General features: G+C 40.5%; 1 protein-coding gene across 1 annotated transcript; it reads left to right on the forward strand.

The window, feature by feature from the left end:
• The first annotated feature begins 849 nt into the window (after positions 1-849).
• heg1 (heart development protein with EGF-like domains 1) lies at positions 850-12,814 on the forward strand. Its single transcript, XM_020635698.3, has 14 exons — positions 850-1,463; positions 5,682-6,708; positions 6,991-7,493; positions 8,304-8,417; positions 8,530-8,652; positions 8,737-8,840; positions 8,951-9,006; positions 9,306-9,466; positions 9,980-10,114; positions 10,331-10,373; positions 10,467-10,504; positions 10,637-10,724; positions 10,969-11,146; positions 11,301-12,814. Exons 1-14 carry the CDS (start codon positions 1,196-1,198, stop codon positions 11,442-11,444), a joined length of 2,982 nt encoding a protein of 993 aa, XP_020491354.2. The 5' UTR covers positions 850-1,195; the 3' UTR covers positions 11,445-12,814.
• Positions 12,815-15,497: the final 2,683 nt, after the last annotated feature.

A 15,497-nucleotide genomic window follows, 5' to 3' on the forward strand; every position in this document is an offset into this window, starting at 1 on the left:
GGGAAAAAAGGCACAATTGCACAAAAGCCAGTGTCATGGCAATGCATGTGTGTTCACTGCTTAATACACTGCCATGAAAGAGGATATTTCATTGAGTTTTTCTGAGGGGCATCAAAGAAATCAGTCTTTTAGCACATCTTAAACGTACACCTCTATTTTCTGTCATGTGATCTGAAAACGTATTGGATTGGCAACACTTTGCTACTTTTTTTTTTTTTCCCAGATGTTTCACCTCACTAAGCCAGAACAAATGAACAGTCTGGTCTGTAGCCTATATTTAATGGATATTGCTTAAAGACCTACTTACTTTGTGCAACATATACATCTTAAGCAGATTTACTGTTTCTGAAATGATATCTCCATATCCTCAATTATATTTAAATGACTCCCTCATATTTATTAAAGCAACACTCTGGCCTTTAGACAGAGTACAAAGCGGAATCCAGAGAAATCCATTTGACCACTTTTTGTTAGGGAGTATCTGTATCAGTATTCATAAGCCTGTTACACTCGCCTTGTTGCTGGTCTTTTTTTAAATTGGCTAATTGCTCGACAAGTCCAAGAAAACAAATGAAGGCAACACCTCCCTGATAGCAAACAAACAATGCGTTATTTGGTAATAATAATAATAATAATATTTAATTTAAAAAAGCTTCAAGGCTATGGTTAAGTCTGGCATTGACTGTTGTTAATTTATGTTTGCTTATAGGCCACTTTCCATGTCGATGATAGACGGCTGTGCTAAAGACCAAAGCAGAAGACTTGGCAGTGAAGTAGGCTAAGTGGTATTTCTTTAAACTGTCTCAGAAACATCATGCTACATGATTGAGAAGATTTTTCTTTCACCGCAAGACTCCCTACGACACCTGAAGGCAACAGAGGCAGCCACTAAATAACCGGACGGAAGGAGAAACTAGTAGTGCATGGTCGTCTGTGTGCAGGAGGAGGAGGAGGAGGAGGAGGAGCCCGGGCTCCACCGCTCTGATAACACACTGCTGCCTCGTATCTGTTATCTTCCGTTCCCCGCCGTCCGGGCAGCGGACCTCCTCCGGACCTCGACCAGGGTTTTATTGAATCCCTGTGAAACTTCATCAAAAGCCGACGTGCTCCTCTAATGGTTTCCCCGGGGAGACTCCCCGGCCACCACTCGACTTCACGGAAAATATCGGCCACCGGTTCTGGTTCTTAAAAAGTCATGGAAACGTGGTTTTTGAATCACGTCCTCGGTTTGTCTCTGTCGGTCCTCCTGGTGGGTCTACCGGGGCCCCTTGGTGGTGCAGGGACCCCCAGTAACAACAGCACGGACCCGGTGACGGCAGGATTTTATTTTTCAACCGGGGAAGATGAACTCGGTAACATGGAAAACAACGCAACTTCATCCTCCAGCGAGACTTTATCACCATCACAGAGGAACATCCTGCTCACACACACTGCTGCTGCTGCTGCTGCTGCTGGGAGCTCCGGTAAGAGCCATGTCACTGAGGCCTGACAGAGCAAGTGTTTCTTTCCCAGACAAGTTTTAACACATTATTTGAATCAAGTACTCTAACTCACACAAAATAATAAAACGAGTACTATAAACGTCTTTATTACACCTCCATTATTGATTAACCTACAGACTAACTTGAGGATACAATAGAAATCAGTATCAGAGCTAAGTGAGTTCAATTTCTGATATTTAGGAATGAAGGGAATAATTCAAATCATCTTCTACAAGTTTATTCAAATACTGAATGAATCAAAAAGCTGTCTGTGATTGAAATTCCAAGTGTTTATTCTTTTTGATTATTCTTGTGTTAGTGTGTTATTACGTTTGGCTGGATTTCTTCAGTAGACCTTTATGGCTGTAACTATTTGTTTATATTTTTATGATTTGGTTGCACCTCGTTTGCATTAAGCCTACAAGTTCACTAAAACAAGATTTAAAGGAATTCAAACTACTTTGCTTGGTATCACAAACCCTTACCCTAAATGTAGCATGCATAGGTTTGCAGATACAAGGAATTTGCATTTACAATACAAATAAAGATGAAATACGTACTTCTGATCCAGAATTGTATTATTTTCAAACAAGAACCGACAATTAAATGTGAAAAACAAACGAAATGGAAGAATAGGTTGAACAATCTAAGAATGTTTCTTAAACAAAACCTTGAGACACAAGGCAAACATCAAGGCAGCCATACAGTATGTGGCAGAATGTTCTCCTTTTATCTGAACACCATCTTGACTTTTTTTCATGATTTGCTAGTTTCCTGTTCACAATAAGCTGTAGAGATGTTGCCACAGAAGAACTTGTTCCCCGGTTCACACAAGTGTTGATAAGCTCTGCAAATATGAGCCCTGGCTGTACCCTTAGCTTAAACTTTTTTTTTTTTTTTAGTTAAGCCAGAGTTGATAGAGCATCCCATGTACAGCGTGTGGGACAGCACGAGTTGGTTTGAGGTATTTTTGGTCTGCCAGAGGAACATTTAACCTGTTTTCCCTCTACATTGTGCTTTGGGCTCAACAAAGGATTTTTAATTAAGAGACGAGTGAGCCGAGTTCATCCCTAAAACTGAGGGTTTGGCACAGTGCTGTTATGCAGGAATATAAATACAATTCTTGCCCATGCAGCTGACTTCACCTGAGCCTCAGAGAGTTCATACTCTGAGGATATCCATGAAGAACTTCCAGAAAATACTCTTTGAATGTCAGTATGCATAATGACAACACTGGCAAGTGTACCTCTCAAAAAATGGTTCTCTTATTATTTTAATATAATAAGAGAACCATTGGTGTTCAGATTTTGTAATATTGGTGATGAACAGAGGGCACTCAGGCTTTATTACAGACAGACATCCACCTGGTCTGTGTAAAAGAAAGACACAAATTAAAATAGTTATATTTGATGTTTCCTAGTGATGCACCGATTGGGAAAATCAGAGCCGATGCCGATGTTTGAAATAACAATTTGGCTGATACCGATGTTGCACCGATTCATTGGTTGAACATCGGTATCAGCCGATATGCCCTGTTGACACATCGGCAAATAATGTGGCATTAACCGATGTCAGAAGCCGATGTTTATTTGTTGTGCCAAATCAACTCAATGATGGCATCTGGTACACCTAACTACTGATTCAAATACATTTTTTTTTATTCAGTAGATGAAGTCCCCTATTGAATAAACTGACTTTTTTACATATTCAAATATGAGAGGAAATGGTCGAGTCGCATTGTTGGAGTCGTACACTAAAATGAATCATAAACATCGGTACAGAATCAGCACTCGGCTAAAATGTTATTTGGGATGATCCGATCTAATGTCGGTATCGAGTCTGATATTGACAATATTGACGTAATTTACATATCGGATATCGGAGTGCCGGTCAGCGTCACAGGTCATGAAAGATGGTTGGACACAAACATTGTCAGCTCGTACAGTCTCACTCTGAAGACGTATACTGAACTGTAAGAAGTGTCCACAAATCATCTTCATGACGACGTTCAGGCGAGATTGAAAAGACGTGAGCACCTTTTAAAACTAAAAAAAGTTTAACGTCTTACAAGATGAACTGTATTGTTTTGTCCTGTACATAGAGTGCCACGCTTGCTTCATTCAGAATGACAACAGGCCAATATGTTTCTCCAAAAATAATGTGGGGGGGGGGGAGATTTGCTCGGAGGCAAAGAGTTATATCTAAGGTTGTAGAATGTTTTAGTGATAATTACTCTTACCTTGATTTCAAACATCTACAGGTCACATTTATCTGATCACAAACCCACAAACAGAGCATTGAATGTCAAATACAGCTTATCATGCGGTCCGAGAAAAACAGCAGGAGCTAACAGCGACACACTAAAGTAACAAAATATCAAATCTAATTCCATTGTAAACGCTGTTATGTGATAGAACTGTTGATTCTCTTTAATATGCGACATGTTTTGCACTCGCTTAAATTAACATGCAAACCACACAATTTCTAAGATTTTGGTAAATTGTGTAAAGAAAACACTTAACACTCTGTTAAGTGTTGACAGCTGAGTGTTAAACAGCAGAGAGTCTGGGAGTGTGTTGTTGCCAACACCACGTTCCAGTCTGAGTTTTGTTGCCCATACTGGATCCAGAGGGAGAAGAAGAAGAAAAAAAAAGAAAGCGACAAATGCAGAGGAAGTGAGACAGAAACAGAGTCCAGTGGCCCAGTTGAACTCTTCCCTCCATTGGGGTTTTTTTTTTTTTTTTTTTTTTTTGGATGATAGCTGCTGGTCGCTGCGTGTCGGCTGTCAGAATGCCGTCCAGCACCAACGCTCACCCTCACAGTGCATGTTGTTCCAGTCCTTTGCTTCTGGAGACAGGCCAGATAACGGGCTGTCACAGAGCTCAGCATCAGTGATAGGTGGAGAAACTTGCATGGGGCCCAGCAGTTATTTCCTCACTTACACTCATGAATCATGAAACTTCAAGATTAGCATTTAGGCCATTGGATAATCACTAATCATGTTATTTGAAGCTGGACTCATTATTACTTGAAGTTAACTATGGGTGACATGATTTTGTGTAACATAAAGAAGGTTCCTCATATTGATGAAACCACATGGACAACTTAACTCTCTATATTCCGTAGACTTTGGTGCATTTTAGCACCTTTCAGCTAATTGTTTTGGTTTTATGATGCACATTTTTTAAGCTAATTCATCATAGTCTAGCCTCCCCCCGCATTTTCATTATTCAAGCAGAAAGCTCTGTTTAACACAGTTTATACCAGCATCATGACATTAAGACAGTGAAAAGGTGACATACAGTATGTCAATGTTATTTTTAAAGTTAGCTCGTCTGCCAAGCAATAAAAAAAAACAATGTTTGCAGCTTTAAATCAATGATTTATAGGGCATTGCAGATAACCAGTGTTCTGATTTACACATGGTATAATTGCAACATCTGTATGATGACATTAGTTTGTTTTTCATCCTCCCTTGCTCTTTAAATCTGGTTCTTGTCTATCTCTACTGTGTACCTTGAAAGTCAAACTTCTCAGAAAAATATTTGTCCATATCAGTGTCGATCCCAACAGCGACATTCCGTTATGACACTTTGATGACCGCACGACATTTTTTGGTCAGGCTAAAAAAGAAAAAAACAAACACACAGATCACGAAAAAAACACACCCAGATCCACAGTGAACACTTGCACTGCCAATGCCTTGTGCTCGCTCAGTTTTAGGAAGGAAGGAAGGAAGCGGCTGATTCCCAACGGAGGCCGTCACTGCCACATTTAGGACCTCATGCCTTTGTTAGAGTAGACACGCCTGGCTGCCAGTTGTTCTCCACCCAAAAATCATTGTCTGCAGCAAGCAACAGTTCTTTAAGCATCTTCCTCAGTGTGGACAAAGAAAGATACAGCTTTCTGAGGCCGCCCTCTTGTGGCCACAGCTGGTAATTAACTTGAACGTTGAAAGTTCATTTAAAATATAGTAAGCAGAGAAAACTAGACAAAAACATTTAAGAAAACGCAAGATCATCGTTAAGGGTTAATGGATCATGTTTGATATAAAAAGTATAGAAAATGAGTTTAATTAACTATCACAAATTCCTACTTAATGTGTTTAAAGTTTTCCAGGAAACAGAAGTGGTTTATCTGAAGTGATCAATCAGACAAAAGTTATCACTGTTTCACTTTATCCTCTGTCCTTCTCCCCAGACACTGAGCAGACGCAGACCTTCACAGACACAAGCAGTCAATCACTGGAGCCCATCGTTCTGTCTACTGAGCCCCTCACCTCCACCCTTGTTGTAGCTACCACTGAGGCCAGCAGCAGCAGCAGCAGCAGCAGCAGCAGCAGGGACTGGAAAGACTCCACTAACACAGACCAGGTGCAAGACGCCTCCTCTGCTTGGTCCTGGAAGGACGCTCGATCCAGGATGTCTACAGAGGAGGACAGACTGCCCAGGGACAGTCCAGACACCACCCTCCGACTCGGAGACACCTCCACCACGCACACGGACAGCACCTTCACATCAACCACCATCGGCCGAGCTGGGGAGAGGACCTTGCTGTCTGTCACCTCCTCTTCCAGCAACAGTACCTCCTCTTTCTTTACAGAGGACGCCAACTCCGATAGGCCTGTCTCTACTTCTGTCTCTAATTCTGCTGAAACAGAGGACTACACACAAAAGGAGCCATCCACCAGGACTGGCAGTGAAGACACAACAGACCAGCACATGACCCACACCATCAGGGGGAGGTTTTTAGAGACTGGGAGCCCAGGGTGGCCCAGAGATATCCAGAGTTTTAACAGACAACCCAATAGCACCTGGCATCAACAAAACTCGACATCAGAGGACACCTCCGACTCAACACCACCTCTCATAGTGACAGAGCCCGGCACTGAGCAATCAGAAGTGTCGGTTTCCTCCTCCACTCCACCTCTCACCTCACCAGCTGAGGGTCTCACCAACATTTCAGGGACAGATCAGGAGTCGAGATCAAGTGTCGAAACGTCCACTGAGTCCTCCACTGGAGCCCACAGCTCTACGGGCACTCAGAACCAGGAGGGAACTGATGGGACATCATCCCAGACCAGAGAGCACAGTGTGAGCTGGGGTCTGACCACAGCGTCCCCCACTGTCACCATCAGTACATCGGAACTGGATGACTCTCTGACAAAAACTCCAGCGCTGGTTACCGAGGTCTTCCTCACCACTGAACCTGTCACTGCCACAGAGAGGTATGTTTAACTGTTCTTTAGCTTTGTATTTCAAATATATTTTTTACAGTTGTTTATGTTGAAACAATTATTTGCAGATTGAAAAGTCTTTATGAGTGACTCTAGTGCCCCCTGCTGACACTTAAGCAGTCATTATGTAGAGTTATAAGTATGGTTGTCATGGCAGTCCTTGGGTACTATCAAATGTAGTTAATACAAAATATTCTATTATTATCATATTATTAAATAGACGTGGTCAGAAGTCTGTGACAGGCTTGATTTATTTGACTTTCTCCTCCACAGATCACAGATAACAGAGGTAGACACTTTTAAATCCACTGCCTCCACCTCCACCTCCACCTCCTCCTCCACCACCACTCCCACCCCTCTGCCCCCTGCTACCTCGTCCTTCAGGCTCCTAAGCACCACGAGCAGCTCTACTCCTCCAGAGTCAGCTACTGAGGCCACCATCCCTCACACGATACCCTCAACCACAGCCTCCATCCTGCAGACCTCTGCAGCACATCCAACTCAACGCTTGTCCCCCAGCTACACCCAGGGGCCCTCGACTGGGGTCACAAACCCCACCAACATCACCAAACTGCAAGCAGAAACCAGCACTGTCACTCTGGGAGTCACCACAGTCCAAAGCCAACACATCAGCCCCACCTACACCTCCAGCACACCAAGCAAGAGTACAGAGGCTGTGCAGACGACCGGGAGGCGAGCAGGGAGTGGAGCTACAGAGCTGATGGTGACAACATCCCCAACTGGCTTCAGCACCACCAAGGAACCACTTCTACCAAGTTAGTGATTTACAATTCCTTTTTCTGGTGCATTAATGTTTCAGGGAACTCTTGTTTCTTATTCATATCTTGTTTTTTTATTCTTTATTCATTTTATTCTCAACCAACTATGAAAATGTAAAATAAAAATGGTTTTAAGGTAAGCCAAATATTTAGTTCTTATAATCAAAGTAGATGCTTGAACTGGGTAGATATTGCTTCAGTTTTGTTTGCGTGTCAATCTTTGATTGTCAGAAGCATGCCATGGTCAGAATCAGAATTATTCAGAGACAAATATACAATCTGATATGATGCCGCCGCAAAAGCTTATTTCAGTTAACAAGGGCCATCATTTTTTTTAAAAGCATTTCAATTGTCGGATAATTAATTTTGTTAGATTTGAGCTTTAATGTCTGAGATAATTTAAGGTGTAATACTGTTGAGGAGGACGTAAACCTAAAGTTCAAATTCCAGTTTCCTTTGCTGACATTTTTTGAAACGCAGAGTTCAGGAGATAGGTTTGATTTCTCCAACTACTGGTACATTTGTGCACATTATACTACAGTGATGGTATTACTTAACGGTGTAGGTGCAGCACAAAACAGCTGCAACAACATCACACAAAGCAGAATACTTCAATCAGATGTGCTTGCATTATAGTATTTACAATCTAATGTTTTTTTATACTATGAGACTCATGAGTCATAACCAATGTTGTCATCACACCACTGGATGGGCCAAATGATGAATCTTTTATTTTATTCACTTTTTTGATTCATTGCTCCTTTTTAATGACAAAAAACAAACTCTGATTTCCTCTCATAACTCAAGGAAACCCTTGTGTGTCAAACCCATGTATGAACGGAGGGACGTGTGTGAGCCATAACAGGCATCAATTCACCTGCCTCTGTCAGCAGGCATGGACAGGAGTCACCTGCAACCAGGGTAAGCTTCTCTTACAGCATTGTTCATATGCAGGCTACTTTAACTGTTGTGTTTCAAATATATTCAAGTTTGAATTGTAGTTCATAAGACGTCCATGTACTTGTGTATCTAGATGTGGATGAGTGTGAAAGGGACCCCTGTCCTGTTGGGTCCAGATGTTTGAACACGAGAGGTTCCTTCAGCTGTGAATGTCCACTTGGCTTCGATCTGGAGGACGGTCGCACCTGCACCAGAGGTAAAAACAAGTCTCATACAGAAAACTGTAAAGCAATAACACAGATTAGAAAACAAATCAACCAGAGTATTTTTCCCTCCATAGCAAAGACATTTCTGGGAACCTTCAGTATAAACAGACAGCCGCATGACCCTGTTGCTTTCAAGAGTGCCACCCTGCATGATATCCAGAGAGAGATCATTCAGCTGGTGAGAGGAAGTCCACATCACTGCGTTGTCTCGGCTCCTTTGTTGGAAAATGTCTTCAAGGTCTTTGTACGCAAATTCTGAAAGCCTTTCTTCTCTTGTCTTCACCTCAGCTCAATTCTTCATTGTCAGTCCTCCGAGGATACAGTCGCTCAACGCTGAGCAGGAAGTAAGTTCTTGTCAACACTGAACCATTAGGTTTGGTAATTATTCTGTAAATTGAGTTTATATTTTCAAAATCAGAAAAAAAAACGAGATCTAACCTCTTTGATACACATTTTATGGCCCTCATTTAAGTTTATCTAGCTATTTTCATCTCTTCATTTTCAGCTTGTCAAATGTTTTGCGACTGCAGAATGTTACCAGGATTTCATGTCAGGATTGTAAATACGTTTGGGATTAACTGTTGCGACATGGACTCTTTGTCTGTGTGAAACTGTGCTGACCCCCCCAATCTCTTCTCCTCAGGGGTGACGACGGGGTTCGTATCATAGCTGTCAACATGTTTTCCATTTCCACCGAAGTGACGAGTGCAGAGGTCTACAACAGCATCCAGATGTTTCTCAACAACTGCAGCTCCTCTTTGGCCCACTGCCGGATGGTGCTGCACCACCAGCTCACATATCACCGTAAGCAGAGCGCACAAATCCCAATCAGTATTATCACGCTTCTTTTTCCGTTTTTTAATTAAATGTCATACAGGTTGTAAGTCGTTTAACAGACAGGTGTGTGTATGTTTACAGCCACTAGAGGGCACCATTTAGCTGCAAAAAAAAGCTCCCCTACAGAAGATTTGAGACAATTATATCAAGTTGATGCCAAATGTCACTTCAAACTTCATCACAAAGGTGCTTTATAGTACAACCATACCAACCTATATGAATTACAGAGAATCCTACATTGACAAAACCTCCAATACGGTTATTGTGACCTCACAGTTATCACCGGTATTTTAAACAGGATGGGTGTTTTAAACCTTAGTTTTAAACCTTAATACATTTTAACCTCCTCAAGATGAAACCTGATAAAGTGATACAAAGCAGTAGAAGGAAATGTTGTTTTCATAGTTCTTAATCTTGTTATGTTGTCTCTGCGATCCCTGCGTTGTTATAGTAAGGACTCATTTTGTTTCTGTGTTCCAGAGGACAGTCTGTGTGTGGCCCAGAAGACTCAGTGTGATAAAGAGCGCTCTTCATGCGCAGACAACAGCGGCACGGCCTTCTGCCAGTGTCTGCCAGGATACTACAAACACAACCCTGAAGACCTGTCCTGCTTAGGTAAAGAATGTAAACAGAATAAAATCAGTCTATTATTCCACTGTGGTTTACACCTTTAAAACCAGCAGGCTAACCCAAACAAAATACAAAGAATGAGTCTAATCAATTTCAAAATAAGATACAAAAGTATAAGAATATGTCATTTAAGTTAAACAAAAGTAAAAAAAAAAAAAACCATTTAATTGGAAATGTTCTGAATAAAACTTTTCATTGCAGAATGTGGGGATGGCTACAAACTGGAAAATGGCACCTGTGTTCCGTAAGTTCAGCTTTATATCCTTACTGCAGAATCCAGTTGCATTTTAAGATCCAAGACCACATTGTCACTGCAGATTCTGTTTCTGCTCCTCAGGTGCAAGTTTGGATTTGGAGGATTCAACTGTGGAAATTGTAAGTAGCTCTAAAAAAATCCCTAAATATAACATTCTTACAAATCAGTGTAATATTTAGTTTTCACTTATGTTTTACATTCATTTGTTTCATTCAGTTTTGTGTCTAACAAGCTGTTATATGTTGTTGCAGTCTACAAGCTGATTGCAGTCGTGGTGTCACCTGCAGGTGGCGCTCTGCTCCTCATCCTCTTCATCGCCCTTATTGTCACCTGTTGCAAGTAAGACTGCTTTAGTTGTTAACATTAGCTCAGTATAAAACATCACTATACTGCATTGTTTAGCTCATCATAAAAATACCAGAAATCCTACTCTTTAAAACAAGCATCATTATCCATCTGACAAATAATAAAGATTAAGGATTTGTTGTATCTTAATAAATAAAAAACAGTTCTTGCTTTTAATGATTTGGATGAATTTTGCAGTGTTGAACTTTTTCTCATTATTATTTTATTTACTCTTAAGAAAAGACAAGAATGACATCAACAAGATTATCTTCAAGAGCGGGGACATGCAGATGTCCCCGTATGCAGACTTCCCGAAGAGTAACCGCATATCCATGGAGTGGGGGAGGGAAACCATAGAGATGCAGGAGAACGGCAGCACCAAGAACCTTCTACAGATGAATGACATTTACTACTCTGTAAGAAGACCTGCAACGCAATCCTAAATTAGTCTTCAATGTTCATGTTAGGGCTGTTTCTTTTTTTTTTTTATCCAACCGATAAATCACTATGTTGGATTAGAAGATATTAAAACATCTTTTACATTGTCTTTCCTCCCTTTCTCTTCCTCAGCCTGCACTGCGTAACTCAGACCTGGAGAGAAACGGCCTCTACCCGTTTACCGGTCTACCAGGCTCTCGCCACTCATGCATCTATCCAGCCCAGTGGAACCCCTCCTTTATCAGTGATGATTCACGAAGAAGAGACTACTTTTAACAGCCCCACCTTTAATACACAAACACACACACATAGAAACTCCCCATCCCTTCTCCTAGCTCTGATGATGTGTCATGATGGGGGTCTTTCACAGCGTAAATGCAAATACATTAGCACCACTGTTTTTTTTTTTTTTGGAGAGAACATTTGACCATCTCCGTTCATGATGCTACTGTGTGTGTGTGTGTGTGTGTGTGTGTGTGTGTGTGTGGGGGTGTGTGTGTGTGTGTCTGCACATACATGAACTTGCACATTTTTGCAAGTGAAATGTTTCCTCAGAGTGCTCCTGTGGGACCACTTCAGTGTTTTTGCATGTTTTAGCTCATTTACTCAAACACACACATTACAAGCTGCTGGGATGTTGAAGACTGTTTAATGTGTATTTCAGCCTGCCGGGCAGTCACCGATTCCCATTTACTTCAATGTGTGATGAAAAGCAATTTGCAGATCCTTTAAATGAGTCTGAGGTCGTTGATCCGTGACAGTAAACATCATATCTGTCATATCATAAATGATGTTGTTGCCGCCTGGTAATGCAATGCCTAAGAAAAAATGTGCACTGCACATTAATGAAGGCAGATGTGATGCTTATTGTGCCCATGAATAAAAGAGAGTTATTGACTTGCCAAGGTTTGGGGGGAAAAAAACGCTTTTGAATTAATTTGAAAACAGCAGTTAAGCATTGAAATGGTCCTTCAATTTCTGAACTTTAAATGTGTGTGTCACTGTTGTGATTTAAAAACATAAAATATTGAGGGAACAAGACTTTTAACAGACCACTGACTGACACCCAAAGAACTGATATTTTTAGAAACTGAGGAAGGACTTTGAATCCCGATGCCAACGTTTATTTATTCCCTAAATGTCTAAATGGTTGACATGTAGCATGATAGACATCTCATAAATACACACTGATAAACTGTACATGGATGAACCTGTGGCTTTAAATGCACGTGTGTGTGTGTGTGTGTGTGTGTGTGTGTGTGTGTGTGTGTGTGTGTGTGTGTGTGAGAGAGAGAGAGGGAGTGTGTGTTGGTGTTATTGAGCTGTGCCTTTGTGTGTGTGTGTGAAGTAATATTGTGTATACAAGAAGAATCATACTGTTAATGAATGTAAAGATGTATTATAATTAGTATATTATTTCTTACATGGAGTATTATTTTTGTGTGACTATTTTTTATGTGTTTATATGATTCAGTTCACTCTGGCGTTTTAGTCAGAAGCGCTTATTTAAATAAAAAAAATGCACAGAATTTTTTGATACCTTATTTGTAACTTATTTTAATACTTTTTTTTCTTTGTCTATACAATGACCATGTCTATTTTACTTAATATAATCAATAATGAGTGCTGTGCTGGCCTCTAATCAAGACCTGCCTTTATTTGTCAAAACGTATAGCAACACCACAGTGGTAAAAGTGACTGGGCCGTTCGTCGGGATGGGCTTTTATTTGAAGTTTGAAGGTGTTCATATTTTACAACCTTAATGTATTGCAGAAAGGTTGTTGCACATTTATCATTTCTAAAACCACACTGAGTAACAACAGTATAAAGAAGTCAGATATAGTTATATATGATGAAAGGAGTGGAGTTTTCTCAGATCTCTGAAAAATCTTTTTTTCATGATCTTTTCAAAACACTGACAGGATGTTCAGGTATATACCCTAAAGTCTAAAATATTAGTATACATTAATAATCTTTCAGACTTCAGATGAAACTAGATGCAAAAATGTACACCTGATTTGTACAAAGAACATATCCAAAGTGTCCTCCTTTGCGGACACAGTTTTACATGTACTCTGGTCCATTAAAGTTGGTTTCCTGTACTGGGATGTATTGACAGTGACTGGGCGATGTATGGCTCACCACTACATTTGGGTTCTTATACAAACCGATGCATGCAGGGCCCAAGGCTCCAGGTATAATGGAAAAGTTTTACATAAAGGAAACATTCAAAGATATCTATACTCTGTATGGTGTTTTCTTATGTTAACTTGTATTGATTGTATGAGCACTCTTACAAAGCGAGAAAACAAAATCTATGCGTATTAAGTAATAAAGAAGTCAAGTATACAGAAAGAACAACACCATCAAGAATCAGGATGTTTAAAAAGTGAAAAAAAGGATCTAAGTCTCTAATTACGCTTTTTTTATGGAGGAAAGCGTTCATTTTTTTGTTTTCGGGGTCCTTTTTGATGTGCATGCTGACTGTCACACTGTCATGGATTAGACACTTGGAGAATACCTGGGCAGGAATTGTTAACCAATTAGAGATGGGTGCCCGATAGCCAGTGATTATTTTGTACATACCCCATGTACGGGAGGTTATAGTCCTTGTTGCAGGGGTCATGGGTTCGAATCCAACCTCAGCCCTTTGCTTGCATGTCAACACTCTCCACACGACATTTCCTGTCTCTCATCAGCTGTCCAATCCAATAAAGTAACCCCCCCACTCACACACACACACACACACACACACACACGCACGCACACACACAGACAAACAAAAATAACAATATACATTTTCTTAAGTAAATTTCTGAAAAAATGGTAATTAAAAAACATGCCCTCATAAGAATATAATTACCATTTATACCTCACACAAGCAACTGTCATGACCATGCGAGATACTTGTTTCTGTTGTCCTTACACCACATTTTGGGGACATTAGGTAGCTTCTATTTTCCTGTCAGACACTGATTGATGGTCTGAAAAATCTGTTTATTTGAGCAAATATAGAGCAGTGGTTCAATGCAAATGCAAAGTAGTGATCATGTTGAGATGGCAAAAAAAGAAGCAGAGGCAGCTACTAATCATTTTGCAGATCAATACAATTTATTTTCTTCATAAATCAGAGAACAAATGAGGCTTATTGGCTGTATATAGGCTACTGAATGTGAATATGTCTTTGTTGACAAGTTTAACAGCGAGCCTGGTTGTTTGAGCCAGCGATAGACTACTTAACTAGGCTAACTGCTTCCCTGCTCAAGTTTCCATAACACAGAGTAAAGAGTGTGACTTTATCGTCATTTTATTATTCCAAAGAGCAAAGGGGCATATTTACCCCAACAGGACAATTTTACCTTTTCAGTTGATAGTGTGGGAGGCTACACACAAAAATGACACATCAAAGCACCTCTATAATTCTGTTAATTTTACTCCATCCAAAAAAGCAATTGTGCCAAATGCCTGTCTAAATTAGAGGAAAAAAAAAACTTGACTATGCAGTGGTGTTGTATTGCATTTACAGCCTATTATAATCCCTGCCCTGTGGATACACTTGTTTACATAATAAATTTACCGGTTCTGGCCAATTTACAGCTTTCCGTTTGCTCTCCTCTCTTACAATGTAAGCTCATAGACCTGAGCACACACGGACGAGCAACTGTCTTGGAGATTTTGATTTTTCTGAAAACTACCAAATGGAAAGGCAATTCATTGATTTGGGTCAGAAGGCTTTCATAGCAATCAATGGTCCTCTTATCTTTCTTAATCTCACCGCAAACATCTTCTATGCATGCTGCCTGACTGGACAAAAACTCAAGCAGCCTTTGAATATACTACTGGGATTACATGTCTGGTCCTCGATACTTTATTGTGTGTCTTTGTTCCTACTCTATTATATGTTCAGTGGAGGTGAAAGTGACTCTGTGACAGCGGCATGGTTTATTGTGGTTTCCTATGTGAATAATAGTATGACATGTTCAGTTTGGCTGATCTTCTACTACTACATCCAGATTGTCCCTTCACAGCGAGCTTGTTTGATCTGGATAAAGAGGAACATCAGGTCTGTCATCTACATGGCCTTGCTTTGTGGCACGATGCTTTTTTTGCTCTTTAGTGCTTCAAATGTTGCAGATTTGATAATCAAAAAATTCCATGACAACAATAGTACATTGAATGGGCTTGACTATTATGAACTGGATTTATTACATAACGTTTTTGGTGTCATGATTAAAGTGTATATGACGATCTGTCTCTGTATAATGACAGTGTCTAGCTTTTCCACCGTCCATTACCTGCAAAGACACATAAGAAACGTGGCACAGGGCA

The sequence above is a fragment of the Labrus bergylta genome, chromosome 13 (assembly GCF_963930695.1).
Source record: "Labrus bergylta chromosome 13, fLabBer1.1, whole genome shotgun sequence".
In the NCBI taxonomy this organism is placed as follows: Eukaryota; Metazoa; Chordata; class Actinopteri; order Labriformes; family Labridae; genus Labrus; species Labrus bergylta.